The 14,117-nt window shown below is 37.0% G+C and overlaps 1 protein-coding gene across 1 annotated transcript in view; it reads right to left on the bottom strand.

Moving 5' to 3' along the window:
* Positions 1 to 14,117, bottom strand: part of SEMA3D (semaphorin 3D) — a 141,048-nt gene that overhangs the window by 77,844 nt on the left and 49,087 nt on the right. Inside the window, exon 3 of the mRNA XM_072336696.1 lies at positions 1,116 to 1,276. Within this exon, the coding sequence (XP_072192797.1) occupies positions 1,116 to 1,276 (161 nt within the window). The remainder of the gene's footprint in view (positions 1 to 1,115; positions 1,277 to 14,117) is intronic.

Here is a 14,117-nt window from a genome sequence, read left to right as displayed (position 1 = left end):
TCACTACAGTGGCCTGAAGAGGTGATGATTCTTGAATAAAACACTGAAATGGAAGACATATATGAGGCGTCTCATAAGGCATCCCAGGGAAGAGATCTGAAACAATCTGAGTTTTAAAGAAAGCAGTGTATGGAGAACTGTAGAATTCGAAATAAGATATTCAGCTGAGTACTAGAAACCCTTGTATATAATGACAGCAAATGTTGTACTCAGACGTGAGGCAAAATCATCTCCTGTTACACCTGTTAAGCCCTGTGCTGCCATCATATTAATTCAGGGTCAGTTCCCACTTCAGAGCTGACAGCAGAATACAGTCATTTAAAGCCTCCTGCTGCTGCTTAAGGAAAATATCAAACAGCTGAGAATTTGAATTTTCTTTAGTAAGGAGAATGCCTGGAACAAACAGGAAAGAAGTTTTCATGCGTGTTCCTGTTCAGGCATCTGTTTCTTATACCTAGTAGTTAATTGTGCTTAGAAAATCTCTGTTTCATAATGTCTACTACAAATACTGAGGGCTAAATTTCCTTTCTATTATTTGGAATTAACATTGTCACAGGGCATGGGCCAGGGCATACAATAGATCCCAGTGGAAGTTTTTCCTATCATTAGCAATTCCAGATATTAATGTAAAAATTATTACAATGTTAGGGGCAATTTTAACAATTTTGAACACTTAAATTGCCTCAGATCTGTTCAGTATTTGAATAACATAATCCCAGTAACACCAGGAAGAAGGGAAAGATCTGTCTTTAATTGCCATCTTCAAAATGCTTTCATGCGAGGATGAACATGACAAAAGAAATAGGACATGACAGAAGCAAGCTCTCAGAGGCACTGATATTTTGGTTCCAAGTAGGAAACTTCTTTTTCAGGATTTCAATCTTACAGGGGCTTACATACTATCAAATAAATCAACTCATTAAAGATAACCATGTATGTATGGGAGGTGAGATTATTAAATCCTGGTATGAAGCATGATACAGCAAATCTCACAATTACCCAATGAAGTGAAAGAAGAAGAAAAGAAGGAAAAAAGAAAAAAAAAAAAAAGAAAAAAAAAAAGGAACAAAATTGAAATTATGTGATGAATTGAATTCTGTGAAAAATAAACTGACCTTTTTTACATTTTTGTTTAAATCAACCAAGTTGAGCAGGAAGATGTGGTCTTTTGCCCCGACGAGCAGCCGGCCCCTCTCCTCATCTAGCAGTAGGGTTCGAAAATCTAGCCCCTCTGTAGAGCCCAGGAATGGGATGCAGCTGTTTGAAAGCAGCAAGTCTGTGGGAAAATGAAGAAAATCTTTATAATCAAAATGTTTACATATGACTCATTGGTGTCTTTTATAAATATATGCAACCAGCATGTAGCATGTTGGTAAGATAACTGCAGTCTTGAAGCATGTCTTTCCAAGGTCATGGTATAATTCCCTGTTAGCCTCAGTCTTCTAGGAGTGTGGGGAATATTACAATTCCAAATTGGGTAATATTTACTCTTGCAAAGACTCTTCTGTATGAAACATTCTTAATAAGTTATCTTATGACATAAAGAAATTACATTCTTCAGCAGCTCTTGGAAAAAACAAACAAACAAACATGCTACATCTTATTGCATTGAAAGAAAACCAGCATGCATTTATATCATCATATTCATGGATACATGTGAGGATCAATGGAGGATGGATACATAAAGGATCAATATATTTCCATATTTGCTGCTGTACATATAAGCGAGGAAGGTAAATGAAAACTAAACATCAAGGAGCTGAAAAAAATTGAAATCTGAAATAGAGGGCAATATAGAGGCATATTAAGGGGAGTATTGAGTACAGCACCTCTAAAGTCCTGGGGTCAGTATTTTCCTTAGAGAGATAGTGCTTTGTGGCTCTCACTTTATCATTGCCCTCCCTGCAGGGAAAGCTAGGGCACAGCTCTGAATGTGGCTTGTAATTTATCATCAAACCCTTTCCTTATTAAAAGCTCAATTTTCTGAAACAACTTTTCCTGTAATTTCATAATGGGTTCCAATCTCCTTCAAAAGTAATTAAGAAAAAACATGTTACCCCATGAATCTAATGAAAGAATCTATGCTTTCCCCATGAAAAGCTAAAGGGCCCTAAAGTAGAGTTTGAAGCCTACAGTGGACGTAATTTTGGATGAGGACACAAATAACATATAGAAAAGAGCACAATGAGAGTACAGTAATGTTGGGCAATTACTAATTTGGGGAGAACAAAAATAAACACATGAAACAGTTCTTCCACAAGCAATCTCTCCAAGATAAACCACTCAGAAATCTTAGGACAGAAAAGCAAATCCTGCACTCAACTGAAAATAAAATTAAAGATATTTCCACCTTCTTAGTACTGTATGGACATTGTGTCTTTCCTGATAAAGAGGTTAGATTTATAGTACAAGTTATTTACACTTCCTGATCATGATGAAAATCATTACCAGTGCTCTGCAGAGTAACTCCTGAACAAAACTGAGTAAAAAAACCCTTTTTCTCCAAAGTTTCTCACAAAATCTGTAGTAGGCAAAGCAAATATTAAGTCCTGTTGATAGCTAATAACCAGAACTATGAGCGAAAAAAATATTTTAACATTAATTATTTGACTATCGAGTGTACAACTTATATATATATATATATATACATACATACATATATATATATATATATATATATTTTTATTTTTTTATTTTTTTTTTTTTTTGGCTATGTTACTTCTACTCAAGCCTGTGTGGTTTTGTCTGGCACACTGCTGAACACTGTTACAATATAGTCTGAAAACAAATTGTGTTGTACGGCAGCTCCTATTCCCATAGGAGGGATTTATTTGGCAGTACTCTGAAAAATCTTACATCATACTGAAAATCACAAGTTAAACTTATATTCCTTTAGTATCCTCTTTTGCCTATCTTTTGCAAAGACAAAGATATTTTCACTATTCTGCACATTAGTAGCTCTTTAGAAGACCGGCATATTAATTGACAGCAAGATCACATAGGAATAAGTTGTGAATAATGCTGTACTACGAACACTTAAATCCCATCCAAACTGCTTACATGAGAACTGGCTGATAAATTGCCAAACCAAATGTATATATTTATATATATATATTATTCAAGAAAAAAAGAAAAAAATTCTAACCCCTCCAGCTTCTCAAGCTTAGCTCAATTCACTACTGAGAAGAAACAAGGATTTATGACTCCTGATACTTTTGTTGTTGTTGGGTATCTGTTACAGGACTGGTACCTTGAGTTAAACTCTTAATTTTTGAATGATGTACATGTGTCTTCATTAGATATCACACTCTGTACAAAACACCTCCCTTGTTTTTTATTTCAGACTGGAAATTGTTGGTAGATGGAGATGTTTACTGGAAAGGGATTCTGTGATGCTGACCACAGCAAAACTGGAGCATTTAGCTCCCTTGGGCTACTCAAGATTTTTCTTGGTTGATCCCTAAAATACTGTTTATCATTTGAACATTTCTGAGTAAATGTCTTTCTCTTCTCCACCCATGATGTAAGAGCTGGCTGCATTACTAAAATATCCAATCAATTGCATATACTAACAAATTCCTTATAAATTCCTTCTCAACTCCAGCTCTAGAAATTTGATCTTAGTAAGGATAAATGAGAGCATTTGCAAAAACATATATAACACTTGATTTCATTGTCTGCAGCCATGCAATCCACTGCGCTTTGCAAGTATGTCACATTCCCAAATATCTTGACCTGATTCTCCACATACATTGAAGATCACTGAGACAGTTTTCCATTTCCTATTTCTTTCTTATTTGGAAGGAAAAGTCTCTGTAGTGACCACCCCAAAAGCACAGTCATCATCTATTGCTGAAAACTTATAGTATTTCTCAGTAAAGAACCACCTAAAAAAGCTACAATAGGGAGGGATAAAGTTTTCTTATGGCTGAAACGCCCAAATGGGAATGTGGCCTGCCCAGTGCCTCATAAAGCCATTCATTCCATCACATCATAAGGAAAGCATTTGTAAAATGCTCCAGATTAAAATGACAACACTGCACAATGATTTCTTACTGATGTAAATGACAACACAAGCTGCAAAGTGGTGAAGAATCAGGTTTGGTCAGTTATTTACTAACTATTGAAAAGAACATGGGAATAAGAACACTGACACTGATAAGATTAAAATTAAAACATGACCAATAAAATTTGAGAAGTAAACATTAACAGAGAATTGATTAAATTACAGCCAAATTAATCATTATTCTCACTCAACAAAAACAAAACAATCCAGCTTTATCAGCTGTCATTTGCAACAAGATATCTTAAATAGGACCTAGGATATCACATTGGAAAAATTCACCATGAAAAGCATACTTGTCCATTTACATTCAGGAGCATATATTGTATTGAAAAAAAGCTGTGGATTCAAATCACTGTATCTGAAGCCAGTCTAATATAAAATAGCTCTCTCACAGGTCAAAAAGCAAAGTTAGTTACAGAGATGATCTTGTATGTCTGCACATTCACCATTCAATTTACAGTGTGTATATGGCATTTTAATGAATTTTTATTTTTATTTTTATTTTCATTTTTACTTTATTTTATTTTATTTCTTTACAGGCTCCAGTCTGGCCATTATGTGAATATTCAGCAAAATCCCTTTTGGGTTAATATTTCACTATGGAGTGGTAAGAGTTAGATTAATAAGTGTTTCTTATTCATTTAGAAAGGTGTCTCAGTGGACATGGTTCACAGCAGCTTGATCATTGCTTACTTCAACTATCTACAGTATCAGTGCCCCGTGTAAGGCTTTCTAATGAAAAATAAATAAATAAATAAATGATATCCTATTCCGATAATAAGTACATTTACGTTTATACAGCATGTTCAGGCTTCTTAGGTTCGAATTATATATTCTGTGATCACACTGTTGTTCCTCACTGCAGTATGGTGTGAGCACTCAGGAAATCTGGAAACATTTCATAGGGACTCAGAACGGTCTTTGTGGCCAGACATTTTTGTAATGACAGGCTATGACTAAATTGGAAGAAAAGGAACTCCTCAACCTGTTTCAAAACAACTACATCTAATGCAACCCTTGAAGCACCCTGAATTTAAATGCCACTTTTTAACTGCAAATAGCTTTGACTAGATAAACAGCTGCACAAATAACTTGTAAAATGTTATTATTGCAGAGATGATTAAAAGCTGTTTTGTGATTTCATGTTGTTAGTGAAAAGAAACGCAACGGGCTGATTCATAACCTTCAAAGAGCCAAACAAAATAATTGTTTTTTTTTACAAAGCATAACTGAAAATGCACTTGAGTGAAGCATTTTGTTTTGTGAAAACCTAAGCCAGTGGATTAGCACAAGGTTCTTTTTCTAAGTAGTTTATCTTTCTTGAAATAGTGCCAAGGAAAGCAAACTCACTGTTGTTTCCAATGCAAAATTAAATCATCTTTTATTTTCTTCTTTTAAGCAATTGTGTAGACATAGAATAAGCACTACAAATATAACTCAATATAAATGACTGGCGAACATAAGAGCTTTGGTACTGCGTAGATAATTGTTGGCATCTCACCACACATACCTTTACAGAAGTAACACTGATGGGCTTAAAGGACAACAAATCTCCTCCCTAAGGGAAAAGCACACCAGGCAAACAAACAGGAGCATCACCTCTCTTTCCTCAGTTTCAATTGTAAGGGCTGCACATATCACTGGTTTTACTTTTCCCTCACACAGATTCTCAACCTAGCTGCCAGTATTTTGCATTAAGGGTAAATAATATGAGTTATGTGACTAAAATCTGCTTCTTCCACTTCAACCTTGTTTTCGGTTCTATTGAAAACATCCAATGGTGAGGGAACATTTTCTCTAAGAACATACAATCTGTTTCCTTATATATACCAGAATACTTTTAGACGATTATTGAAATCAGAAGCCTGTTTTCCTCCTGACCTCATAGAAGAGAATTGTTCATTTGACTGGAGACCAAGCAGTACCCCTGTCTTTTAAAATCTCTTCCCAGGAACCCGAGCATCAAGCAGCTGAAAAAAAGACCTCTCATTTATGCTAAGGGAGCTGCCCATAGGTACACCTATTCCTATAGGCATTGTGAAAAACCCCTTCACTAGAGCCAGAGTAACAAATAAACTATAAATTCACTGATTCTGAGGGAAAAACAGCTTCAGTTGAATTCTGCTACCCACATGAACTCCAATTAGAATTTCAGTTTTTGCTGTGGTTAACTATTTCCAAGCCTCTTACCCTCAGCCAATCAAATATGCAGAAAGTAGGAGATCAGTGATATGCTTCACGTGGAAACAATCGCGCAGTCCTCAAATGATTTATCCAAAGAGGCCTCACTCATTGATTGTGAATCAGTTTTACTGTTCTTTTACTGTTCCAACCAGCTTGCCATCTCATGTCATATTATAAAACTTCCATCTACCTCTATGTGGCTAATTATATGCCCTGTAATTAGAAAGGTACGAATCTTATTAATGACGTAGCTGAAAGGTATTATATATGGAGACTCTCCTACACTCTGAGAAACACACATCACAAAAAAAAAAAAAAAAAAATGCACTGACAGTAGAACTATAGAATGGCTTGGGTTGGAAAGGTAGATATCTAGCATCAAAATCTTCGTGGGAATTTGTGACTTGCGTTAACTTGTGTGGATGAACACACCCCACCCTACAGCAGTAGACTCATTCTTTCCTGCTTGTATGAAGATGTGTATTGCCCTTTGCAAGTATGTCCAGCTGTTAAAAATGTATAACAGTGATCATATTTAGCACTTTAAGACACAAGGCTCTTCCTTTGTTAAAGTATATTATGTAAAATTATATGCAGTGCTATCCACCCTTTCAAAACAAATAACTGTCATTATATTGCATTTACCTTCAAAAAAGCCCCTTTCATTTCAGACTTTATTTTCTTCAGAGTGGCACAAAAATGGCTAAAGTATTTTGAAGCACCCACAACTTCAATTTTCACATAGCTACATCTTCAGAGAAACTTCTGAAAACAAGAAGTTCTCTGAAGATGCACACAGACTCTTAGAGTTCATATGTCTGTGGGCTCATGAAAAAAACAGCAGGCTGTGCTGTTTCTCCCACCCATACTGCCCGATATCAGCTATACAGAACATGAAGTGGTTTTAAATCTTTGCTCAGTTTTTGCTTTGTAGAATGAATGCCGTCCTGAAGAGATTAAAGTAGTGGATTTTGTTTCACTCTTCTAGCAAATGAGATTGCAGTGTGTTTTTTTTCCCCAGGATTTGAAACTGCAGCTCATGTAAACCCAAGGTCTAATCAGCCATGAAGACTGGATTTGTCTCAGCTGGTCTGTCACTACAGATGGGTGCTGACAGCTCTGCTGGGGAGCCCAATTCCTTTTGCTTAGACCTGTGTTCTCAGGCTGCACATCTGATGCCAGGACTTGCTCCATTGGGCCTACATCTGTTGTGTATGAAAGCTATTGGTTTATTAAAGATCATGGATCCTAATAATACATTTTTTCATCAAATCTATTTATCAGCTTCCTAATGAGAGTAATATTCACATCACAGTAATAAAGTAGCTGAGATGAGAGAACTTGAACTACAGAGGCATGAATAACTCAGTTGTAGTAAAAGTGTCAGATAGCATGAGACTGGAAGACATATAAATATTGATAGTAACAGGCTCAGAAGAGATAGAGATCAGCATGCGCTGTTCCTGAAGAAATGACAGTGCAAAGGAGAGCTAATGCCAATCAGGTTTACTTACTCTGTTACTTCATTGATTCCTCTGTTTTTAAGATTTAAAAGAAGAGCTAACAGGAAAAAAACAAAACAAAACAAAACAAAACAATACCAACAGATTTTTTGCCTATCGTTGCTATCACTGAAACCAATTTGCAATTTTCTTACTACTATTATATATACCAGTTGTAGCTAGTGCCTGTGAGCAACGCAGATCTTTATAGAAGCACTAAATAGCTATATGTCCCACCTTCCCTCACCCTCTACATGCTCCATGCACACAGACACACACTCCACTTGCAGTCTTATTAGGATTTAGAGCCAGGCCCTTGGTTTAACTGCTGGGACCTGAAATAGTTTTATCTGCTGAAGATCTAACCCTGAGTGTATAGCAAGAAGACATGGGGGCTATTTTCTGAAGCCAAGCATTGGACCAGAGCCCTGAAAATCTGTATGGTCAGGCTGTAAAGCCAAGTAAGATATAAAGTCCTAACTACTAACAGATCCTTGTCAAAGGAGCTGATGAGAGCTGGAGCCGATGCAAGAGAAAGGGCAGGTCCATGTGTCTGGGAGTGGATGAGAAGGGAAAGAAGTGCACATGTGCGTTTGGGGAGATAGAGTGGAGAGGGAGGCATTCCTCCTTCCAGAAGCAGCACAGCATTATTTTGGCTCAGCTGCCATGAAACCACTGTCTGAGGGCCTATAATGTCTCTTAAGCATTGATAGTCCTTCAACGCCTTCTCCACAGTTCCTGGATGACAAGCAATATTATACATCAGTGGCTTCAAAAAGATCTTCTGGTTCCTTGACTGGGCTGGGAAAGATCCAGTTGGATGAGGACACATAGCTAATACAGTCAGTGATATGACTGGTGTGAAATGGTGAGTAGTACTGGGCAGGGCTGAGAGGAATGGTGTGAAATGTGCCTGCTCAGGAAGGGAGTGGAAGGGCAGGGACCTCTGTGAGCAGATTTACCTGCCAGTGGAATAGACACTTCCTCTGTTGGCAGCAAACCCACTTTTGGAGGTTCTTGCTTGCTTTCCCCACACATAATTGTTAGTTCCTGTCCCCACAGAGGGGTTCCCTATCTGACACAATCCAGAGATTTTTCATTTCTCTTTTCACATGTTTTGAATGGGGAAAGTGAACATTTGAAAATGACAGTTGGAGCATTAATATTTCAGCTTTTCCATCATGACATCCGGTTGATCTCACAACCCTGCTCTAAATTCCTGTAGGAGTGCAGTACAGAAATGCAATTAATGCTGGGAATCACTGTTTAAGCCATATAGTCATTATCTATGGTAACTACACAGGATGGACATACTTTAGAACAAATGCGGTTTAAATGTAGAAAATGATTACTTTCAGGAAACTTAAAATATTTAGGAAAACATTTGCTTCTTTTCCAATTTTCCAGATACATTTTATTTGATTAAAAAGCAAGTGTAGCACAGTAATTCAATTAGCTAATGCAGAGGTAGATTTTCAAAATAGTCTTGCACTGGCAGTATGAAAGGACCATTTTCAGCAGTGAAAATGAAAACATTTCACATGATAATAGTTTGGACTAGCATAATGCTCCATCATGGCAGAGTGAAATGTAATTATCATTTACTTTTTCCTGATACTGGCAGGAGTAAAGTTCTTATGAAACCATTAAAACCAGAGGTCACTGAATTTCTGCATTAATTCCCTTATTTATGCTGGAATTTTGCCTAGAAATCTGTATCAGATTCTGAGTCTCACATACAGAAATGCAAGTAGACCCAGTGTCTGTTTTACAGACTTCTTAGGCAACACCTAGACAGGACCACGCTAACCACAAATTACAGGGCAAAGGATGTCTGTTTGCACAGACTAACTGTGTGCACTGTCCAATCACTTCTGTCAGGTATTAGTATGCAGGCAAAAGACACTTAATATTGGAATGTTGGAAGGTTTACCTTTTTTACAGTTATTTATCCTCCTTGGGGCACCAATGGATGCCATATAGACAGATGTTATGTAACGTATTTAAAAAAGAGATCTTTTTCAAATAAATCCAGGTTACATGGATGATGTAGTCTTCACAAAGATGCCAGATAAGCTGATCATAAAACTTCGGTGTCTTCAGTAAAATCTTAGTCACAAAACTATGGTACATGTCAGTATATTTTGCTGGGACAGACAGGATTTAGATCACAAAGAATAAAGCCTGGAAAAGGCACCTTCATTATTCACACACTTGTCTAAATTCCTCTCTTGACCACAGCTGGCCAATCCTTTTTCTGTTGATGTTCCAGTATGAAATAGGAATTTCTGTCTCCATCTCTTTCTGCTGTCTCTTTGTATGTTTATTTATCTCCAAATGACTGACTTCATAACAGACATCCCTTGTATCTTTCAGCCCTTCTTTGAGGAACATGTCTATATATGGAGCAGCAGAAATAGGGAGTGAGGAAAAGGAAATAGGATGTGACTTGAGAACCTGCTCCGCAGCCACAGATGTCCAACACTATACACAGTGACGTCAAGAGGATTATGCCCTCAAATTACTGCACAGAAAGAGAACAAGGCTGAGATCTCCAGAACTACCCAGGATTACTTTGGGTTTGCAACTGTCTCAAGTAAAAGGGCAATTATAGAAGTATTTTTGAAAGTACCCTCTTCAAAGTTGATGCCATTGATCATGTACCTTTCCCATATTTTTCTTCTTGTGAACCAATTTTTGGTGTTGTCTCATACTACTTTTTACAGGACAATAATCACTGTTTACAAACACTTTTTCTTTTGGTTTTTGCTCATCTTCTGAGATCTGAGTGAACATTAAGCAGAACAGTTTGGTATTTTGCGAACACAGTTCTTTCTTCATCCAATTTGGGGCCTTTTGTGATCATGAAAAAAGAAAACTGCTGTGAGCTACAGGCTGTTTACACTGTTAAGAGGTTGATACGGGTCAGTTCTCTAAGGTTATTCTTAGTTCAACTGCTATGTAAACTGTTGATGTCACTGACTGTAGCCTGCTCTCCAGGACATTATATATGTGATAATTATATGACAGAAAATGCAACATATAGTTGGATCTGACCTCCAAGTCCACTTGTTTAAAAAGGGAAAAAATGTAAGAAAGTTACTGGCATTCCTGTTACTAAAACATCATAAACCCCCTTAAGTTTATACTTAGTCTACAGTATATACAAGGCTCCTAGCTCAGATGGACAGCAACGCCCATCTGCCTTCATCCCTAGGGACACTTGCAGTATCAATGCATACTACCTCCAGAAAACATTTCTGAGACCAAACTGGAAAACTCTATTTCATGTCCTGAAAATCACCTAATGGTATAGGATCTTAACACTCACATACAGATCTTTACTCCACAAAGTAATCTCAGATTCTTTTTCTGTTGTTCCTATAAATAATAAAGATTCAAAAATGATTTTATTAGCTAACAAAATAAATGATCCAAAAAAAGCAACACTTCCTCGCTGAGCAGATTTTCTTTGATCATCATGGGTATTCAAAATTACAGCTGCTGATATTAGCAGAAAAGCATGTTTTTACTGATCTTTCTTCCTCTTCTTGTAGTACCAAGCACAGCTGCAGAAGTGCAAGCTCATTTCTAGGCTTTTTTATATATCATCACTTTATCACGTTCCAGTCATTCATAACGATGCAACACCCACTTTGTGATAGCACGATTACCCACATTGTTGCAAACAGTTTAAATGAGGATCTCAAAGCTATACAGCTGAAACTATATTTTACACATATAATTAAACAATGCATGCCATGGAAGCAAGCCAACTTTACTGAAACAGAACAAACTAACTGCCCTGATGCAACAGTTAAGCAATCCTTTAGTTCTAAACTAAAGCACATTTAGAGCAAAAATAAATTAGAAAACAGGATGCTTGACATTGTAATGTAATATGTCCTATGGATCTTTTTTAGAAAATTAAGGAAATGCACTAATCCAGTCAAATTTTCAAAAGAATTCCTGGCACAAAAATGTAATCCTCTGCTCTCTTTTTCACCATGTCACAAGAATGTATCACTCTTAGGGGGAAGAAAAATGCATACATGAAACACTGCATGAAGCAAAACATTTCTCAAATGTGGCTAATTTCCACTGAGACTCTTGAGTTAGCACTGTCATCCTTAAACAGAGGATGCAGAATTTCATGTCCTTAGTTTACCTAATTAAGATGAAAAAAGACAAGCCACTGATATTTAATCCTGTTCACTTTACTTCTGTGGCAAACTCCTTGCCATGAATTTAGTGAAGCTGAGACAGCATCTAAATGCTTCTTCATTTTGAACTCAGATCAGAATAATGTTCCTGTGTAATAGATTTAAACTGCTGCTATATCTGTTTTCAGTGTTAAGTAAATTCTGTTTCAAAAGTCAAAGTTTGCATTTAGTCTTGCCTTTTTCTGCTTGCTGTGTCACAGTGTAGGATCTTGGTCTCCTGATTACCCAAATCAGCACTGGTCACAGCAAGCACGGCTTGCTCCTGCTGCATGGCCATAGTTCCTCTGCAGAGGAATGATTCGTGTTCACAGATATAACTATGGATATGTCAGTGGTGACAGAGTACAAATCTGGGCTGAGGTGTGCCCCATAAACAAGGAAGCAAGGAGCATACTTCTGTAATATAAATGTATTTCTTCAGCATCCAGACTACTGTTAAAAGATCCATGAAAAAGAAAAACGAAACAAAACAAAAAACCCACAATGAAATAAAGCAAACTCATAGGTTTAAATTTGCAACTAGGAGTCTGGATTTATATTGGATAATTTTAGGAAGACCAAAAATTGAAAACACTTGAAAAATTCTGTTTTCAGTTCTTCCTAGAAAGTAAAGCCCAGAAATACACCTATAACAAAACCTTTGGAAAACCATCTTACAATGAATTGGTGAAGCCCATTACCTAAAGACATACTGTCTACACAAAATGAATTTAACACATTTGCATGCATGAATTGTGACACAGGTTCCTCCTAACCTAAGTAACAGAAATGACACTGTTCTATGAATGATAACATTGCATTTTTTTGCACTTGTTGAAATGAGGATGTTAAATGAGGTAGTAGACAGAAAGTATGTGCTACTTAGGGGAGATGAAGTCCACTTCCGTGTTTGAGGAGTTCTGCAGTTTGGGTGATAGTCATAGGTTAACTCCAGGTAGATCAGAATGAATGATAAATACACACCTTTACTTGGACAGTGACTACAGTGTAATACAAACACAATTAAATTATAGAGTATTACTAAAAAATCAGGTTCTAGTACTAATCCTCTATTGCAGTCCTCTACTGGTAGATAATTTATTTACCTTGCTGTAATTTTACAGATATTATAATTAAAATACCTCATATCCTTGTGAAAAATAGCTAGGAGAAATATTAATTGAGGCCTATGTACTGAGAGCACCCAAAAAGTATCATGAAAGCAGTAATAATTTCCAGAGTAGGAATAACATGCACCAATCTCTAATAGCTACTGTCTAAGCTGAGAAGATAAAAAGGATTGTTGGACTAATGAATCAGAGAACAAGTGGGAATATAGGATGAGGAATGTAATTAAGCATCATAGTGTGTTATATCAAAACAAGCTATTAAAAGAGTTGCAAAACGACTTTACAGAATCACAGAATCACAGAATTATAGGGGTTGGAAGGGACCTCTAGAGATCATTGAGTCCAACCCCCCTGCCAAAGCAGGCTCCCTACACCACATCGCACAGGTAGGCGTCCAGGCGGGTCTTGAATATCTCCAGAGAAGGAGTAGTACTTTAGTACATGCGTATCATTTTATTGATGTATGATTTTTAAAACATGTAACTTTAGAGCTGGAGCAAAGAATTAAGGAAATCCACATAGAGTATCACGTTGATACTCATGATTCACTGAAATATCTGCACCTTAACTTTCCCAGCAGAGACTTCAATGCCTTAAGCTACTTCTCAGAAGACAAAAACTCATAATTGCCATGCCAACAAGCCCTAAAGTTTTAATTACCATCTGAACACAGAGGTCTTGTGACATACAGAGGATTATTGGAGAGCCTTTGTGGTTCTAGAAACTTTTTCAGCTACTCCACCCTTCTCACTCAGTCACTCAGTTTTCTCTTTCTCTGTGTTACTTTAATACAGGTCCTTTTTTTTTCCTCTTTTCCTGCCCCTTACCCTTTATTCTTAGCACTCACCCCTAGGCATGCTCCTCCTTCTCTTTACTGTCAGGGCATGGGAAGGAGCAGTTTCCTAGCCCACAGCTGAAGCGTGATTTTCTCCTCTTCAGTAGCTACAGCTATGAGATGAAGCAACTGCAGGGGAAAGTCCTATTCATTTCCAGCCCTAGTAAATACTTGGCCATTCTGGGAAGACAGAGCTAT

The sequence above is a fragment of the Excalfactoria chinensis genome, chromosome 1, assembly GCF_039878825.1.
Source record: "Excalfactoria chinensis isolate bCotChi1 chromosome 1, bCotChi1.hap2, whole genome shotgun sequence".
Lineage (NCBI taxonomy): Eukaryota > Metazoa > Chordata > Aves > Galliformes > Phasianidae > Excalfactoria > Excalfactoria chinensis.
The sequence above is the reverse complement of the archived record's forward strand: the minus strand, read 5'-3'. Positions and strand labels throughout refer to the sequence as shown.